Below are 20,905 nucleotides of genomic sequence, written 5' to 3' on the forward strand. Positions count from 1 at the left end.
TGGACACAAATCAGACATCAAGAATGTAACATTCAAAAACCAGTAGGAGAACACTTAAATCTCCCTGGACACTTAGACTTAAAAGTGGCAATTCAACAAACAAAACTTTAAAAAAAAACAGACTTTTATAAGAAACTGCAGAAATGGAATTAATTTGCAAACTGGACACCATCAAAATTAGATTGGGAATAAAGATTGGGAATGGATGGGTCACTACAAAAAGTCATTTTCCCTCTACTGAAACTCACACCTTCTTGTCAACTGTTGGAAATGGGTGACGTCCACCTTGATTGCATTGGCCTCGTTAGCACTAACCCCCCATTTGGTACGGCAACTCCCATCTTTTCATGTGCTGTATTTTTCACTCCATGCATCTGATGAAGTGGGTTTTAGCCCATGAAAGCTTATGCCCAAATAAATGGGTTAGTCTTTAAGGTGCCACAAGGACTCCTCGTTGTTTTTGCTGATATAGACTAACACGGCTACCACTCTGAAACTTTCTTTAGCTGTGAACAACTCACTGGAACACATGTAATATAACACCATATTTTTTTTAAAAAAAGTTTAGGACATTTAGTATGTACAGGAAAAAATATTCTGACCTCCTCCACTATTTTGCTATCCCACAGTGGTCATCTCTGAGCTATGAAACCATAATCAGTATTCTTCCAGTAGACTTATTTCAGAAGGATGGAGGCAACCCTAATAGACTGAAAAAGCCAGGAGCTAAAAGAAAAAAAAAAAAGACTACTGCAAGTTTCTTTGATATTTGTTTGGCAGTTTTGTGAAAAGCTGATTTAATTTTCCATCTATTTTTGGTCCATCACTCATGAAGATGAACCTTTTTATATTTAAACTGGGAGTCTGTGGATTTGTATTTAATACTTTGTATATGATGAGTGATTGACTGCGCCTCTTTGAAAGGGAAAGGGTGATGCAAATGATCCAAACACCTACTGGTGTTAAGTTCACCTCTCAAGGACTTTTACAGAGTTTTGGAGGCAAGGTTTTTTGTTGAGCCACTCCATTTTAGAACTAAGATGTTAAAGGTGAACACTGACTTGTTAGCTAAATACTGATTTACTGACAAGGATTCAGATCTTAATACTACACAGGTTAAAGCAGCATTTTAGCAGAAAGTTAGGAATCAGAATGGCAAAATGACCTTTACTCTTTTTATTTGAGGCCTGGTATACACTGAAAAGTAGCATCAGCATAGCTGTGTCTGTCAGGGATGTGAAAAAAAACCTACACCCCAACAGACAACTATGCTGACAATCCCCATGTAGACAGTTATATCAACAGAAGAGAGCTCAATATCAACATCAATACAGCTACCTTCAGGCTGGTCTACACTAAAAAATTACATCTGCATAGCTACATCCCTAAGACGTAGCAATGCTGATCTAATGCCCTCTCGTGTAGGCAGTACTAAATCAATGGAATAATTCTTTTCTCAACCTATCCACGGTCTCTCTGGGAGATGAACTAACTACAGCTAATAGGAGAACCCCTGCCATTAGTGTAGAAAGTGTCTACACTGAAGTGCTACTGCAGCTATGCCACTGTAGCAGGTTAAGTGCAGATATAGCCTTTATTTGGGGAATTTATGGTCCTACACCTACAGAACACCTCCTTCTGTCTGCATAGTCTACGTCTACACTACATGGCTATGCCAATATAGTCTCTGTAGTGTAGACACCTGGATGCAGTCGTTCCCGATACTGAAGATTCAGGGTTTGGGCATTTCAAATAGGATGGTGAATCAGTCTCTGTATAAATTAATTCTGTTTGAGATTATGAACTCTGTTTACGCTCTTATGATTATCTGTATTGTGTTCTTTCCCTCATACTTCTTGTGCTAAGGAGACAGGTGAAATGACACTCTGATGTCTTTGAATGAGACAGTAGTTAAGGGCTATCAGCCAATAAGGGCTGTTATGAAGGGGACAGTGATCAATTGTTTTCTAGGTCCACTGAAGGTAGGACAAGAAATAATGGGCTTAAACTCAAGTTAGATAGTAGGAAAACCTTTTAACTATAAGGGTAGTTAAACTCTGGAATAGGCTTCCAATAGCTTGTGGAATCCCCATCACTGGAAGTTTTAATAACATGTTGGACAAACACCTGTCAGGAATGATCTAGGTTTACTTGGCCCTGCCACAGCACAGGGGGTTGGACTTGATGACCTTTCAATGTCCCTTCCAGCTCTGCATTTCTAGGATTCTGTGAAATAGGACAAGCTCAAACAGAACAATGGGATGGCTGACGCCTAGGAAAACCAGTTCTATCCAGATTTCTAGAGGAGAAGAAACAGAACTTTCCCAGAAGAACAAAGCCTGGAGGTTTGACACAGACTTCTCGGAAGTTGGAGAGGGACTCAGAGAAACACAAAGGAGCAGAAAGAAAAGGAGTACTTGTGGCACCTTAGAGACTAACACATTTATTTGAGCATAAGCATTCGTGAGCTTCAGATCACTTCATCGGATGCAGCTGTAGCTCACGAAAGCTTATGCTCAAATAAATTGGTTAGTCTCTAAGGTGCCACAAGTACTCCTTTTCTTTTTGCGAATACAGACTAACACAGCTGTTACTCTGAAACAAAGGAGCAGGTTACTGGATTGATGGGGAATCTTTTTAACTGCCAGACCACAGGACACTGACTGCAAGAGTCAGACTGACTCCATGTTCCCAAGAAGAAATCACATGTATGACGGAGAGAGAAAGGGAAGGATTCCGGACTCCTCAGAAAACTGATTTAATCCCAAAGAACACTCTAGAGCGGTGAGACAACTGAGGTAGGGAACTGCATTCAGGCATTTCTTATTTTGCTCTAGTGCTGCATAAAGCTAAGACTGATTGTGTTAGAAATCCTGTGCAAAATCTATTTGCTTCAGGTATCAAGGGTAAGCTTTGAAGGGGTAAGCTTCAAACCAGAGTGCCCACAAGGTTGGAGCTCTGGTGTAATAAAGCTAGTGGAGAGCCTGAGGGAGCCAGCACTAATCTCAGAGCCTAAAAAGTGAAGTTTCAGCTCTCCAGCTGGGGAGGCTAAACAGACAATCTGTACCTGTAGGCACACTCTGAGATGCTAAATCAGAGGCAGTGCCTGGACTCTACTCAGGCTCAGCAAGCCAAAAGTACACAGGTCCAGTGCTGTGATCCAAACAGCCATCCAAGTCAGCATCCTGCAGGGAGAACATGACCAGAGCTCTGTATTTTTGAGTCTACAGACCTCTTAAACATTAGCTCGTAAAGGTCTACATTTTATCTCGAAGCTCAGATAACACTTATAAATTAGGATTTTTTATAATTAAGTCTACTAATCCACATTGTCTGCAGTTGAACTGGGTAGCTGAACAATCAGATCAGTAACAGATGAAGAAAGGTTTATGCTTCCTGTTCTCAGATGTTTGTATACAGCTAAACAAAAACAAAACCACCAGCAGATGCTTGCTCCCTCCTCCACTTTTTGGATACAAAAGGTCCCAACTATGAGAAGCTCTAGACTGATCAAAATTGCAGAAGAACAGTTTTCTAGCTCTAGCTACCCTTCATGCTCATCAGAACTACTAATCAAAACAAAACAGGATAGTTAGCAATGGCCACTTCATAGAAAAATATGCTAGGATGCTGGCACAGAAAATTTTGGAAGGATTTCCCACAGAAGCAGTATTACAACAGGTTCCACTGTTTAATTTACAATGTTTTGTAAAGAGTGTGTATGGAATTTCTTTGAATAAAGGCAAGCATATCTTTGCACCTTTCAGTCATCCTAATGATGAAATCAATTCTACATTAGAATAACTTGACAAGAGAAGCTGCTAGAGCAGTATCAGACAGGTAGCCGTGTTAGTCTGGATCTGTAAAAGCAGCAGAGTCCTGTGGCACTGTTGTACCAATAAATTAAAAACCAGCAGGATCTTATTAAAGGGAAAAAGGCAAAATACCACATTTATTGTGAATACAGAAAGAATCCTAGTAAGCAGTTAGTTATAGCTATAACATTCCATTCAATCTCATTTATTCTCACATTCATTCATTCATATACACACACAGGTTCTGCAAGGTTATCATCATAGTTACCAGCCTTAGAGTTGCTCATGCCAAGCCACTGGCCAGGTGGCCTGGACATGAGGAGGGAGCAGGGCCTTGTCAGATGCTCATCTGATGCTCCTGGAAGTTGGTTTGCAGAATCAGACCCCCAAAGTTCTCACTTTTTAGAGTCTATTTTTATAGGAATTTCTTCCTATGCCAGTCTATGGGAATTGCTTCATCATGCTGTTGCTGAATCAATCAGCAGATAGCACATTCTTGACGGCTCCGTGCTGCTAGATGTTATCTTGTTCTTTGGTTTTCCCATTCTTGAGGCTGTTGGGTGGATTCCAGTCTGCCCTCCGGGTGGGTCCTCTGGTTATTTCCGCTTGACGCCTTCTTCAGCCAATGGACACTGGATTCTTAGGCTGGCACTCCCTGATCATTCAGTTATTATCCACACCAAGCATCCATCCACATACATCCTCTAGCTCTATTTTAATCACAATTGTTAATACAACAAAAGGGCGGGGAGTCTCTGGGTGCTGTTTCTGTTGTTACAGAGTATTGTTTTGAGTCTCTGTGTGAATTGCTTTGAGAACCGACTCTGTTTTAGAACGTACTAACGCAATTAGCAGCTTGCAAGTTTCACACAGAGGGAGAGAAACAGTACCAAAAACCAGGAGACCTCTTAATTAGTAATACCCTGGAATTTAAACTATGGGGAATCAAACTCATTTGTGATTTTAATACAGAACTTCTTTAATATGATCCAACAGCACCTTATAGACTAACAGACGTATTGGAGCATAAGCTTTCATGGGTGAATACCCAATTCAGTGGTATTCACCCACAAAAGCTTATGCTGCAATACGTCTGTTAGTCTATAACAGGGGTTGGCAACCTATGGCATGCGTGCCAAAGACAGCATGCGAGCCAATTTTTAATGGCACGCTGCTGCCTGCCAAGTGCCAGCCACAGGCCCCGCTCAGCCTGCTGCCGAACCCACACTGGGACCCCGGCAGGCAGCAGTCTGCCATTAAAAATCCTGCCCGCCTGGCCCGCTCTTCTCTGCGCCCTCCCCGTCCTGGCTGCTGCTGCAGAGCAGACAAGTTCCCCCCTCCCCCGCCTCTTCCCCTAGCCTGCTGCGTTCCTGCGCCTCCTCCTCTCCCTCCCTGACTCCGATCAGCTGATGGCCCTTGCAAGGGAGGGGGAGAAGAGGAGCTGCAGCGTGCTCGCTGCTCCGGGGAGAAGGCGAAGAAGAGACGGAGACGGAGACGGGGACGGGGACGGGGCCGTGGGGTGGAATCAGGGAATATCCCCTCCAGCCTGCTGCGTGAGCCTCTCCGGGCAAAGGGCTGGGAGCACCCCCCACAACTCCAGCCCACACCCCCAATGCTCTTTACCCTGAACCCTCTCACATACACCCAGCCTCCTGCCCTGACCCCTGCACCCCCCACACCCCATGCCCTGACTCCTGCACCCCACACACATACCCAGCCCCCCTCACACCCCATGTCCTGACTCTTGCAACCCCCACATTCCCACCACCACCCCGAGCACCAAAAGGGAGCTCCTGCACCCTCCCCACCCCTACATTTCCACCTGCACCCCTCGCACCAAACAGGAGCTGCCCAGGTAAGCGCTCCACACTCAAACCTCAACTCTGAGCCCCCTCCCTCATTCTAGCTCCTGGCCAGACCCTACACCCCAACTCCCAGCCTGCTCCTTCACCCCCAGCCCTGTGCTCAGTGCACTCCCACCCTCAGCTCAGTGCAGAGAGAGAGAGAGAGAGAGGGGAAGAGAATGGGCTAGAACCAGGGAGAAGGTAGGTACCCACTCTGTGTGGGCAGGGCCGGGATCCCAGACCAGCCCCACTCAGCCCGCTGCTGGCAGCCAGAACCCCAGACCGGCAGTGGGCTGAGCCACTCAGTCCATTGCCAGTCTGGGATCCCGGCCACCAGCCCTGCTCAGCCGGCTGCCGGTCTGGGGTTCTGGCTCCCAGCCCCTTGCCAGCCAGGGTCCTGGCCGCAGGCCCAGCTCAACCTGCTGCCGGCCTAGGTGAACGGAACCCCAGGCTGGCAGCGGGCTGAGAGGGCTGGTGGCGTAAGATCAGCATTTTAATTTAATTTTAAATGAAGCTTCTTAAACATTTTGAAAACCTTGTTTACTTTACATACAACAATAGTTTAGTTATATAATATACAGACTTATAGAGAGAGACACCTTCTAAAAAACGTTAAAATGTAGTACTGGCAAGCGAAACCTTAAATTAAAGTGAATGAAGACTTGGCACACCACTTCTGAAAGGTTGCCGACCCCTGCTCTATAAGGTGCCACAGGACTCTTTGCTGCTGGAGCAGTGTTTCTCAAGTGGTGGGTCATGACCCCAAGTAAAAGTCATGAAAGGTTATCAGTCAGTGTGGGTGATACCAGCAGCACCACAAGTGTTGAAAATATTACAATATAAAGTAAAGAAAATCTGGCTCCTTGCACATCCTTATCCTGCAAGGTCAAGTATTCTGTCAACCTGTTGAAACAAAATTATATAAGCTTGCATTGGTGTCATGGACACATTTTTTACTCCTAACCTTATGTTTACTATAAAAGTGTCAGGAAAATTCTACTTCAAATAAGGGTCCATGAACCTTGAGAAGTTGAGAAACACTGTGCTAAGGTACCAAAAGCGTTTAGTGATGTACTGAACACTAACAGGGGCAGGAGCTGGCTTTGGAGGAGGGCCTTTCCAGCCCTAACATAAGATTCTGTAGTTTTCATTTGTAGCCCCCTAGAAATGTCCTGAGCCAAGACCAGCTTCCTGAAATAAGATTTAATATAAGGATGGCTCAGAGACAGATTTCTGAACTTCCCTGGCATGGATATCATTTTGAGCACATGTGGAGGAGTGAGAGGATGGAAAGGGTCCTAGGACATATCTGCCCTGGATGGCAGCACCCATTGGTCACCCAGAAGATAGTTCATTCAGACCACCTCTACATTTGTTTAGTATTTAAGTATTAAATGTCAATTTAATACAGTACTTAATACTTATTTGCAGAGCTCTGCTTCATAGGACTATCAGTCTAGGTGGCCATCTGGCTTGTGGGGACCGCATGATCCTCTCAGGGATCTACACTACAGCCGGGTTCGATACTCTGAGATTGATCCACTGGCGGTCGATTTAGCAAGTCTAGTGAAGACCTGCCAAATCGACAGCAGATCATCCTCTGGTCGACCCATCTCACTCTCTGGTCTACCCCTGAGGAGAAAAGAGTAAGTTAAGTAGATGGGAGAGTTTCTCCCATTGACCCACCACGGTGTAGGTCGAGTTACCGCAGGGTCGAAGGTACATAGCTGGAGTTGCAGAGCATAGGTCAACTTACCGCGATAGTGTAGACATAGCCTCAGTCTCCCTCAGGCTCCTGTGTGGGAGAAGAGATCCTGGCTTTCAGGGGAGTTCTCCTCCTCTTTCTCAAAGTTGTGGATGACCTTAGGGTCCACAGCCTCACTACCTTCGGTGCTGTCCTCAAGAAACAGCTTCAATTATGACCTCCCAGGAAATATGCTCTCCAACTCCTTGAAGTAGGGACAGGTAGTTTGAGTGTTGCTAGAGATCCTGTTATTGTCTTTTATTTTTGTAAGCCTGACAGAGCTCCTTGCTTCGGTGTAGTATTGACACTGTTCCAGAGGTAGCCATTCACAGGCATTTGCTAAGCTGTAAGGGCATATGTATGCTTATTACGATGGCTGTCATTGATTAAGGCAAGCTGGACCATCTCTTTCCCCAAATGCTGAGAAAATCCAGTACATCTGCACATAGCATGGCTACTCTAACAGTGTTATATGATGTCATATGCAACTTCAGGAGTTTGCAATCACATATGGAGATGATCTTGGCTGCAAACAAGCATTTAAATAGAGGAGGTGACATCCTGTCAAGGTGACCCCAGAACAGTAGAGAGCACACAAGGAAACAGGCAAGAGAGTCCAGGCATGAAAAGATGCTGGGTGGGACAATAGTTGGAAAAAGACAGTTACCTTTTCTGTAACTGGTGTTCAAGATGTGTTGCCCATGTCTATTCCACAATAGGTGTGCATGCTCACCACGTACACCGGTGCCGGAAGTTTTTCACTTAGCAGTACCCGGGGGCTGGGGGGAGAAGGAGAGCGCCCCAGCAACCCCTGGAGTGGCACCTCCATGGCGTAGTATAAGGGGAGCTGCACGCTCCCCCTACCCTCAGTTCCTTCTTGCCAGACAACTCCGACAGAGGGGAAGGAGGGCGGGAAGTGGAATAGACAGGAGCAACACATCTCAAAGAACACTAGTTACGGAAAAGGCAACTGTCTTTTCTTCAAGTGATTGCTCATGGGTATTCCACAATAGGTGATTCCAAGCTATATCTGTGGGAGGTGGGTAGGAGTTCAAATTCTCGGGACGGAGTACAGCCCTGCCAAACCTGGCATCATCCCTGGTTTGGGAGATGATCGCATAGTACAAGGTGAATGTGTGAACTGAAAACCAAGCCTTACAAATGTCCTGGATGGGGACATGGGCCAAGGCGGCAGCCGATGAGGCTTTCACTTGAGTAGAGTGTGCTTTCACAATCAGTGGTGGTGGGATACCCGCCAGATCATAACAGGTACGGATGCGTGAAGTGATCCGCTCGGAGAGCTGCTGAGTGGAGATCGACGGACCTCTCATGCGCTCAGCCAAGACGATGAACAGTTGCAAGGACTTTCTGAATGGCTTGGTCAGCTCAAGGTGGAAAGCCAGAGACCATCGAACATCGAGCATGTGAAGATGACACTCCTCACTGGATGCGTGGGGCTTGGGGCAGAGGACCAGAAGAAGAATGTCCTGACCCACGTGATAGGTGGAGACCACCTTCGGGAGGAATGCAGGGCGTGGGCGGCGCTGGAACTTGTCCTTTTAAAAAACCATGTATGGAGGCTCAGAGGTCAGGGCCCTGAGCTCTGAGACCCACCTGGCCGATGTGATCATGATCAGGAAGGCCACCTTCCACGAGAGGTGGGACGAGGAGCACATGGCTAGTGGCTCAAATGGGGGCCCCCCCGTCAGATGGGCCAACACCAGGTTCAGGTCCCACTGTGGGACCAGGGGCCTAGCATACACAAAAAGATGGTCCAGCCCCTTGAGGAACTGGCCAGCCATAGCATGGGAGAATACCGTGTGACCCTGCTCCGGCGGATGGAAGGCTGATATGACCACCAGGTGCACCTTGACCAACAAGGGTGCCAGGCCCCAGGCTCTAAAGGTGGAGAAGGTAGTCTAAGTTAAGCTGGATCGGGGCGGCCACTGGGGAAACGCCCCGCTCATCTGCCCATCTGGAGAACCAGGACCACTTTGCCAAGTAGGCTTGGCACGTGGAGGGCCGCCTGCTTTTTTAGGAGGACGCACTGAACCCCTTCTGAGCACGTCCTTTCCTCCCTACTTAACCACTGAGCAGCCATGCTGTAAGGTGGTGGAGGCAGCCCCAGTCCTGGGAGAGCAGGTCTGGGAGGAATGGCAACTGCCACGGCGGAGCAACCGCTGGGCCTGTGAGGGTCCCGTACCAATGTTGCCTGGGCCATGCAACCAGGAGGACCCGAGCCTTGTCAGTCTTTACTTTCTCCAGGACCTTGCTGATCAGGGGGAACGGCACAGAAAAACTGGCCTGACCAGGACAGGAGGCAGGCATCAGAGATACCGCCCTGTCTCAGTCCCCCTGGGGCAGAACCAGGGACAGTGCCGATTCTGCCAAGTCACAAACAGGTCCACCTGGGGAGTCCCCCATGCTCAGAAAAGCCTGTCAGCCACTTCCGGGTGGAGAGACCACTCGTGTTGAGAGCAGAAGTCCCTGCTCAAGCGATCCGCCCACGCGTTCCGGGCACCCGGTAGATGGAAGGCCTTTAGGCAGATGTTGTGGGCTATACAGAAATCCCACAGCCTGAGGGCTTCGCAGCAGAGGATCAGGCCCCGCCTTGCCTGTTGATATAGGAGATCAAGGCCGTGTTGTCCGTGAGGACCCTGACCACCCTGTCCTCCAGGTGCAAGCGGAAGGCCATGCATGCCAGTTCCTTGACGTTGTGTAGGGTCAGATCCTGAGCCGACCACAGACCTTGGGTCTGAACCCCCTAACCCAGGTCCGACACACTGGACACCAGTTCCAGTGATGGGGCCCTGTCCCTGAACTGGACTCCTTGGAGCATGTTGCTTGGGGCAGACCACCACCGTAGGGAGGCAATCACCGAGTCAGGTACGGTGAGGACTTTGTCCAACCTGTCCCTGACCTGGGAGAACTCTGAGGCCAATCAGAGCTGGAGGGGTCTCAGTCCAAGTCTGGCGTGATGGACCATGTACGTGCACACCGATGTGTGTCCCAAGAACTGGAGGCATGCTCGGGCTGTTGCCACCAGAAACCTGATGACCGTGTTGATGAGCCCCTTAAGGGTCTTGAACCTGTCCAGTGGGAGGGACGCTCTGGCCTACAAGGCATCCAGGAGCGCCCTGATAAACTCTATGCGTTGAACCGAGACTAAACGTGGATTTGGTGTTGTTTACTAACAGGCCCAAAGCGGTGCATGTGGACAGGAGGAGCACCACGTGATCCCTCACCTGCAACCGGGAGCTGCCCTTGACCAGCCAATCGTTCGGACAGGGAAAGATCTGGACCCCCCGGCACCTGAGGTAGGCCACTACCACCGACATACATTTTGTAAATACCCTGGGGGCAATGGACAGGCCAAACGGGAGGACCATAAATTGGTAGTGATTCTGCACCACCACCCCAAAACAAAGGAAGCATCTGTGCCCCTCAAATATATGAATGTGGAAGTACCCATCCTCCCACAGGATGGAGGGGCGTGGGGCTGTAATCGCCTCATCTGGAAAGGGCAAGGAGTCCGGTGCGGTACTCTGGGTGTCTGCTGGCACTGGAGGGTGCACCACCTGGTTGGTCTCCAGGCATGGTGCCAAGGATGTACATCCCACCGACTCCTTCCTCAGAGGTCTGGAGAGGGAGGCTGATGGTCCTTCTGAGGCTCCAGCCACCAAGCGAGCTCCCACCAGGGGCTTCGTCGGGAGCCACAACGCCCACTGGTATCATTGGGCCGGCCACGGTGCCCGGTGCCACTGCACCTCCTGTGACACTGGCGGAGCCGGTTGTTCGGCCTGGCCCATCGATGGATGACTACAACTGGAGGCTGGGCTGACGTACGACCTGCCACCATCCCCGGACCGGGAGGAGCAGCGGTGCCAGGAGCGATGCCGACCACGGGACCGCAACCCCAACGTGGAAGTCCGGTACCATCGGTAACAGCTGCTCTGCAATTGGCTCCAACGCACGATGGCGAGACTACAGCGATGGATGCCCGGGGCTGCAGAGGCGATGTCTTGGTGGAGTCATGGAGCGGGATTCCGAACGGGAATGGTGTCAACATCCACATCATGACCGGCTGCGACAACCCCAGATTTGGCAAAATCTGCCTCAGTCCTGTCGATATTCGCTCCTCGAGGTGGAGCGCTGCTGAGAGTCTTGGTCAGATAGAACCCAACCAGACAGTCTGGTGGGAGTCCAGGGTGATCCACGTGGACTTTGCCCTGAATGGTCGCGGGGCGGCAAACAGCGTTGGGAACTTTCCCTTGACCGAGACCAGTACTGAGCCGGGGGCAACTGTGGTGATCCTAGCAGCGGTTTGCCTCTGGAGCATGGAGCCGACATTAGCGGTGCTCCTGGTACCAGCATGGACATAACATCCTGGGTCACCTGCAGGGCCTCCAGTGTGGAGAGCACCCAGACATTCGGGGAGGCCTGCGCCCAATGAGTCGGGCTACTCTGCTCGACTTGAGTCGGAGGTCTAGAGGCCCGTGGGGATTGAGGACTGCCCCACATGAGTCTAGCCTCTGTCCCAGGTTTACTTCGGTGCCACTGTGAAGGTGGTGTCTTTCTAGCCTTCTTGGTGTGCCCTGTGAACGGGGAGCGGTGCTGACTGGTCGATGGCGCCGGAGGGTCGGCATGCACCGACACGGCAGTGCCAACTCGGAGTGGCGCACTGGAGTCGGGATCAGTGCCAACTCCATCAGAATGGCCCGGAGCCTAAAGTCCCTTTCTCTCTTGGTCCGAGGCTTAAATGACTTGCAAATCTTGCAACAATCACTGGTATGGGCTTCTCCCAAACAGCACAGACAGTCTCCGTGCAGGTCACTCCTTGGCAGAGATCGCCCACAAGTGTTGCGCAACTTAAAACCTGGGGCGCGGGGCATGCCCCGGTCCAGGCGCTCTAACTGAACTAACTAAACAGCTAACTAACTACAGGTACCAAACATTGAACGAACAAGCAGTTCTGGGGACAAGCTACAGCAAAGCTGAAGCAGAGTAGTTCCAACGTACCTTCACTGGCGGCAAGAAGGAACTGAGGGTGGGGGGGGAGCATGCAGCTCCCCTTATACCACACCAAGGAGGTGGCACTCCAGGAGTCGCTGGGGGACTCCCCCCACCCCCCATGGGTACTGCTAGGGGAAAAAACTTCCGGCACCAGTGCACGTGGCGAGCATGCATACCTATTGTGGAACAGACATGAGCAATCACTCGAAGAATATCAAGTCATGGTGAAATAAAATGCAGCCACAAAACTTCACTCTGCACTAATTCATTCCACAATTAACTTAATCCACTTCTAAAGTAGATTATACAATTTGCAATAACTGGCAATATAATTTACAGGATGGGATGGTATTGTGTACACAGTGGCAATTTTTTATTAAAAAACAAACCCAAGACACTTCGCAAAAATCTCCCTGTGTAGACAAGTCCTAAGGAAAACTCTCCAAAGTAAGACACATGCCTGACATACTTCTCTTATGCAAGCAAACACTCCATACACAAGCATAATACAAGAGACCTTTATGACCCCCTTGATGCTAATTAATTTGCTTCATCTAGTAAACGAGAAACTTTACCTATCTCACAAAGCAGACTGATGTTGGTAAAGAGGTTTAGAAGCTTCTCTCCACCAGGAAGATTAAGATCACTACCAGATAATACTTGTAGTCTCTGCCAGCCTCAGAAACAGGAGATCTCGTTTAGGCAAGTCATATCTTGTCTTCAATACTCCTTTCAGTACTGATAAGCACGAAGAGCACCCAACAAAGCAAATATTGCTGCAAGTATTTTCAGCATTAGCATATGGATGGAATGGCAACAGGACTTTTTAGGAGAGGCTTCAATAGCAGGCAACTAATTCCCTTCCCTGGCCACTTTGAATGATTGGGAAGACACAGAAAATACATTCAAAGTGGTGGCAGAAGAGAATGCAGAAAAAAAATCAAAATACATATGTTCATTTACTAAACAGTGAAGTACTAAGTGAACAGAAGTTGTGCTGGATTTTTACATGTTTGATCTGTAAGGAGATTAGCATTTACCAGGTGGGTTTGTTTTTTATCCTAGAAAAAGAGGATATGTAAACAAATCCTTCCTGAATAGATTATGAATTTAATCTGAGGGAAGCTTCCACTATTACTGAATGACTGCAAGCATCATACGGAAACATGAAAATATTTTACAGTACAATCAGTGCTTAATTTATGCCATGGCTGAGCCCCGGCACTTCTTGGCTTGGCAGTACATAGCCCCAGCACCTCTGGGCTTGCCACACTAATAATGAAAGTAAAAAAATTGCTTGAGCCCAGGCACCTCTTTCATTACAAATTAAGCATTAAATATCATGCAAGTAGTAGGGTCAATTTAAACTACCCAAATAATATACTGAAATACTCTAAAGGAAAATCCTGTTGTCCAGCAACAACACTTATCTTTTATCTACCACTTTTCATTAAAGCTCAGTGTTTAACAAGGGAAAGCATCATTACCCTTATCTTGCATAGGGGAAATTGAGGCAGAGTGGTTTGTCTAAGGTTACACAGTAAGCCATTGAAAGAGTTTGGAATAGAACCAAGGTCTCCTGAATCCTGTTCTAGCACCATATTCTCTGGGTGACACTGCCTTGACAACCGAAGACCCAGTCCAGAAATGTTATTTACCCCCTGTAAGCCAAGCTTACATGGTGCAATGAGTGGCCAGCACATCTGAACTGCTCAAAGTAAATGAGAATGACAACTGTTTACCTTGGCACCACAGGAGAAATCTAGCAACAGGTAAGGTGAACACTTCTTTTTCTGATGTTCAATAGAACCTGATAGGTAACATCCTTCAGTAAGAGTGTCAATGCCTGAGAGGATGGGGCGTCCAGGATTTCCAGGTTTGTGGATCTTGGGTAGTAGATAGAATAACCCCGACCGGGGCTCTAAGGGTATGTTGATTATGTTGTCATAGTTTTGAGAATGCTTGGTGAAGAACTTGTAGGTGTTGGCCTCTGTCTGAGGGATTGGAGCAAATGCTGTTGTACCTTGGCGCTTGGCTGTAGACAATGGATCGTGTGGTGTTTCTGGGATGGAATCTGGAGGCATGAAGGTAGGCATAGCAGTCGGTGGGTTTTTGGTATAGGTTGGTGTTAAAGTGACTGTCACTTATTTGCACCGTGGTGTCTAGGCTGATTATCCCTAGCCTGATTCTTGCTTGTATATTTATACCTGCCTCTGAAAATTTCTACTACATGCGTCTGACGAAGTGGGTATTCACCCACGAAAGCTTATGCTCCAATACGTCTGTTAGTCTATAGGGTGCCACAGGACTCTTTGCCAGTATAAAGAAGTCACTGTACAAAATTTTAGTTTGTACTGACTTTGCTAGTGCTTTTTATGTAGTGTGTCATAAAATAAGACAAATATTTCAATGAGTTGATGTACCCCTGGAAGACCTCTGTGTATACCCAGGAGTACAGGTACCCCTGGATAAGAACCACAGACATACCTTAAGTCAACACAGCCCATGGAAACAAGCCTCCCAGCCAAGGTCGAGACACTCTGGGCTAGCACTCTAAAACTCAGTATGAAAAACAGCACTTTGAAGTTGTGGCTCAGGCTCGAAGCTCAGCCTCTGAAACCTACTGAGGGGGGACAGGTTTCAGAGCCGAAGCTGCAACTTCAAAGCACTGTCTACACATTTATTTTTAGAGCACTATCACCAGGCCCACCACCCAAGTCTGTTGAGCCAAACTGGGGAGCTTGCTTCTGCAAGCTATCTATCCCAGGTGCTGTGGAAGAGGGAAAGGGCTGGGCATCTACTCCAGCTGCAGCCAGATACTCCCAGACCCATGCATGGGTCCGGGAGTAAGGGAGCTTCCCATGCAGCGGTTGGGGAGAGAAAGGACTCTATTGAACATACTCCTCCCCATTTTCTGGCTCCATGCAGGGGCCTGGGGAAACCATGAGGTGTCTCTTCAACACCCACCCACCCCCGTTATCAGTTTCCTGTTATCATGAACAATACAGAAGTCTCCCTTATCTTCCCACTCCACTAGGCTGCCCCACTCAGTGGGCTGAGAACAGAAGCAAAGGCTTGCCTAGATCTCCTATGCAGGGGTCCAGAAAGAAAAGATATCCTCCTGGCCCCAAACTCAAAAAACATCAGGTCTGTTGCTAAATTACTTGTAAATACAAGGGGAAACCATGCATGTGAGCTCCCTCCAAAACAGTTCATAGAGCAGTACAAATAATGACAAACAATACAGTGCAATTGACTATATGCAAAGAACTACAAATGCACAAAGTAACACGGAAAAAACTAAGTTTCTTTCAGATATATTAATCTTGGGTGTTTCCTGTAATGATAGTATGTAAAACATTCAGATGCAAACGTAGTTCAAGATCATGTTGTTCCTCTAATATTTTTATTTAAACAGCTATGTTTTAATAAGAGTATTCCAGCTGGGTTGAAATCATTTCCTTTCTGTTACTTTCTACACTATATCTGGCTTCTGACTAGTCAGTTTCCAAGCAGAAAGAAAAGTGATTCAGTTTGCTAGTATTTTCCAGGTGACATGTCAATTCTCAGCAAGAACAAGCACTCGAATTAAGTAAGTTTGTGTGTCAAAAAAAGGGCTTCTTTCTTCTACTGAGTTTTCAGATTGTTGAACTAAGCAAAATAGGCGGAACTGTCTGATTAAGTACGTTCTCACGCTACAACATGTCTTCTGCAACATACAAGATAAAAATTAAGATGCTGCAAATTAACATGTAAAACTAATTAGTAGGAATTTAAATTAAACATAGTAACTTCTTTAACACTTTGTCACAGATGAGAACATTAATGAAGTAAAAGAGAAAAGTTTTAAATAACTCTGAATTCATTTGTATTTGAAAGCAATTCTTTATAAAGAATGACTTCCATATTGTGCAGTACTATATCACTGGAGTTTAATAGGGAAATTAAGAACAGAGGTATCATTTCATGTCCTAAAATATGATTAATAGACCTTTTAATTCTATACTAGCTAAAGTGCAGATGCTATTCCTATAAAATGTCAAGCCATTTTTAATGTCACTGAGCTATTTACCCCTTTGTTAATCTAAAAATAGCATGTTTCACAGATAAACTGAATGTTTCATAAAGCATCTCTTTATCTTCATTGCAGAATGTAGCCGAATGGGGACTTGGGCCAAAATGGTGTTTGATGATGGGTATATAATGTTTTCCTTAGTTTCACAGCCAGCAAACCAGTCTACAAAATGGAAGAAATAATCCAGTCCTGATCTCCCAGCAATACTGTTCCATAACAGCTACGAGGGCAATGTTTTCCTATGAGTATTATACAATTTTGATGTGAAACTCATTATGGTTCATTCAGGGAGGCTGTTGTGGCCTCCCACACATCACTATTGGCCAACAAAGGCCATTTAGTGGCCTTTGCTCTGAAGTTTCATTAAAATCTACAGGTACTGCCACCAAATTCAATTTTTTGTTTTAGATGAAAATAAAGAGCATCTCCCCAAGACTCTCCTCTAAAATATTAGTGGCTTCTTTAAGGGGCTGACAAACTACTTAGATTTTCCACCTCACTTCCCCAAATTACTGCTTCAAAGATTAGAGACAGTAATAATCAAGCAGAAAAAGACCAAAAAGGTCAAATGTTTGCTGAAATCTAACAAAATTATGCATTGATTTATAGGCATAAAAAATTAATCAGAACACCAGGCTTCAAAAGTAATTACCAAAACATTGAAAAGAAAAAACACTTGTAGAATAAATGAGAACAAAGAAGTGAACAAAAGAAGAACACTTTCTCCTAAGTTTGCTATGAGATCTTTATTTTAGCCTCTATCTTTAGGAGCAAGCAGTCTGCTATCTTGTAGCCCTTACCTTTATCATCCATTACCTATTTTTTTTTTTAATCACAATAGCTTATATACGGTCATGTGACTTCTGGATATGGATCTATTACGTCCAAACTGTTAGCGAACTGATAACATACTGCCAGATAGTTTCTTGGCTTTTTAAAGGCCCACAGCAAAATCCCCAAACAAGTTTTCAATTTTCAAACACGTCAGAAACTTTCATAGTTCCATAACTTTTAAGGCCAGAAAGGACCATTAGATCACCTAGTCTAACTTCCTGTACACCTCAGATCATAGAACTTCACCCAGTCATCCCTGTATTGTGCCCAATAATTTGGGTTTCAGAAGAACAGATCTTCCAGAAAGGCAGTTAGTCTGGCTTCTTTCAATGGTTAATTACCCTCAGTGTTAAAAGGTTGGGCCTTATTCCTGATCTGAATTTCTTTACTGGGGAAAAATACTTAACAATATTTCAATCTTTCATCTTTGGATCTCATTGAGTTTATCATTAAAAAAATAAGTGTTAATATGAGGATATCTGAAAGTAATTCCTCATGCACCATCTTGGATTTATCATTTTGAATTTTGATTGCCAGAATGTTGCTTTGATATCCATATCAGCATGAGTTAGTCTGTATGCAAAAGATCACCTGGTCAGATAATTACACACCCTTGAAAAATGTAAACCAAGATTCCCTTTGTACTTAGTTCAAACTGTAACAAAAAACAAAACAAGAACGAGCTGAAGATAACATAGAAAAATGTTTTTGAAATTGTATTTTATTTTGCAACTAAAATTAATAAAAGTCTATGAATGCAATGAGAGAAAGGAGAAAAATCACAACACTGAGAGCCAGGAGATCTAGGTTCTAGGTCCAGCTCTGCCACAGATTTCCTTTGTGGCCTAGTTCATGCCACCTATATATTTGTGCCTCAATTTCTTCATCTGTAAAAAGGGAATAACTATTGCATAAAGGTAGTGTTTCTAACGTGCTGCGATATCCTTTGGTGGAAGGATAACAACAATATTTACTAGCCATTTGTGAAGGTTTCAGAAGAGTCAAAACAAAGAAACTATGAAAGTTTCTATTATTAACATATCAGTTTTAGAGCTCAATCCCACTAGATACTGCAAGACCTTAACTTTCATGATAGAGGTTTAGTTTAGTTCTTCCCAGGATCAAACCCTTGAGTCTTTGTGAATTTATCTGCCACCAACAATTAAGATTTCTATTGGGTTTGGGATTTGTATTTTCACTTCTAACAGACTGACCTTACTAATCAAGATTACAGTTAGAGAATAAGCTTCAGAGGAGAAAGCATGTTTTTAAAGATCTTGATATATTCTAACAATCTTAAATCTGAGGTTTTCCCATACTAATCTCGTTTATTTTTAGTTGGCAAACATGTGAATCATTCTTGATTTTGTATTAATAAGACTGGCATAATCACAGCCCTGGTAACATCTGACAAATACATTAAAACAAAAATTCAGGCATATATTGAGTCCTGGAGGTACTTGTGTCCCAACAATAAACCCACTTTTCATTGTGAAAGTTTGCACAGGAATTCATTTGCAAAAGGAGATGATTATGTCCAAGAGACAGCACTTCTACTAATGACAGGTTTCAGAGTAACAGCCGTGTTAGTCTGTATTTGCAAAAAGAAAAGGAGTACTTGTGGCACCTTAGAGACTAACCAATTTACTTGAGCATAAGCTTTCGATGAAGTGAGCTGTAGCTCACAAAAGCTTATGCTCAAATAAATTGGTTAGTCTCTAAGGTGCCACAAGTACTCCTTTTCTTTTTGCACTTCTACTAAGAACGTTACATTTTCACATGGGGAGATTACTTCTTTATCAGTGTTACATACTCATTTGATACAACTAAACTTCGCCAGTATTTTGGTTATGTCTCAAGTTAAGATTATCAGCTGCAAAATAGTATTAAGAATTTAGCAGTCATTCTATTAACAGACTGAACATCACAACATAGTCTAGAGAGTCAAACACGAAAGCTTTCCTGTTTTTACAAGTGAAGATGCACTACTCCCTTATGTTATTTTCTGCATCATGATAACGCCAGTTACAAATGTGAGGAATTCTAAGATGCTTTAGAGATAAGAAGTTGGAGGGGTGTTTGCTGAAAGGGGCACTGACTCTTACCTGAACGTTTTTTAGGATAGACTCACTCTTCTCTCTCACGTCTCTAAAGGGGCATCTCTTGGAAAGCATGAGCAGGCGAGCCAGCATCTCATTCAATCTGTCCAGAGCTGTAGCAGAAGTCAAGCGTCCTTCCGATGACTCTGGAGGAGGATCCTCCTTTACAGGAGAAATTTGTGCTGTTCTCCGCAAAACAGCTTGCCGGATGTTTTCCAAGGCAGCGTCTCTGATGCTGGCATCCCTGCTGCACAGCCCATCCCACCTCACCTCTCCCTCTCTCTCCTCCATCCTCCCTCGCTCTCTGAACGGCTCCAGGCCGCCCAAACCTTCACCAGCTTCGCCTTGTGTAGAAGTAACGACAACAGTTCTCGAGGAAAAATAAAGTGCGGGCCCAGCCCATGGATGTCACCACCAGCCCGCGGGCGTCCGCGGCTATGTCAGCTCTCGCCCTTAGAGCCGCCTCGCGTCTCGCCTCCCCGGGCAGATGCTGCTCTCGGCGAAGGGGCCCCGGCCTCCCCTCACCATGGCAGCGCCGGGGCGAGAGCCGGCAGGTGAGGAGGGCTGCGGAGCTCTGCTCTCGCTGGAGCCTGGGCAGCCCCCGCGTCCCCGGCAGCAATCAGCGCAGGGGGTTGCAATCAGCGCGCAGGGCTCGGCCCCCGCGGCTGCAGAGCCGGGGAGCTTCCCATAGGGAGAAGCGGGGCGTGGGGGCTCTGCCACCACTCTAGAGGGCACGTCCCGGCTCAGGCAGTTCAGCCCGAAGGTGGGGGCGGCTCCCGACCCCCGGGCAGGGCCGCCGCAGTCCGGTCCCGGGAACCGCTCGGGCCGGAGCCCCCTCGTCGGCAGCAGCAGCCGAAGCGAACTACACTGACCCCGCCCCCCTTGTGCCCCAGGCTCCGCTAGGAGAGCAGCGAAAGACCACACCTCCTGCCCACCCGCCCGCCCGCGATGACAGCAGCTACGCCCAACCCTCGTCTAACTGTAATATCCCAACCTGTCCCGTGCCCGCTTGGTGACAGACAAACCCTTTCAGCCAATCACGTTTCAGAGACATAACTCGGAGCCAATCACGATGACGAAGAGATGAGGAATAGCGCTGTTTGAGCCGCTCTCTGTTGTGAGGGCTACTGGGATTTGTAGTCCAGCCGAACTCCGGCGCCTATTGAATAAAACTACAACTCCCATCAGGCAATGTGCATAGCCCGGCCATGGGCTGGAGGTAGGAAAGAGGGCTGGGTATTGGGTAATAGTTTCCCGGGCTGGTCCTGTTGTGTCAGGGAGATCACAAGGATCAATGCAAATCCAGTTCCAGTGCTCCTACCTCCTCTATACCCAGTGTCATGGCAAGGGTCTGGTAGACAGGGCTTTGTGACATTTGACAAGTCACTTTACCTTTCCATGCCTGTGTCCTCATCTCTGCCCCTCTCCAACCTCTTGTGTGTCTGACTGGTTTGTAAACAATTCAGGATCCAGCATACCTC

The 20,905-nt window shown here is 46.6% G+C and overlaps 1 protein-coding gene across 2 annotated transcripts in view; it reads right to left on the minus strand.

Annotated features, from left to right (window-relative positions):
• The window catches only part of SESN1 (sestrin 1), a 141,705-nt gene extending 121,457 nt beyond the window's left edge, over positions 1–20,248 (minus strand). The window contains exon 1 of one of the 2 annotated variants that reach the window (XM_077812910.1): positions 19,431–20,248. In XM_077812910.1, the coding sequence (XP_077669036.1) occupies positions 19,431–19,715 (285 nt within the window). In that variant the 5' untranslated portion in view covers positions 19,716–20,248. The remainder of the gene's footprint in view (positions 1–19,430) is intronic. The other variant, XM_077812908.1, reaches the window with a different exon arrangement.
• Between the last annotated feature and the right edge of the window lie 657 nt (positions 20,249–20,905).

The sequence above is a fragment of the Eretmochelys imbricata genome, chromosome 3 (genome assembly GCF_965152235.1).
Source record: "Eretmochelys imbricata isolate rEreImb1 chromosome 3, rEreImb1.hap1, whole genome shotgun sequence".
Classification (NCBI taxonomy): Eukaryota; Metazoa; Chordata; order Testudines; family Cheloniidae; genus Eretmochelys; species Eretmochelys imbricata.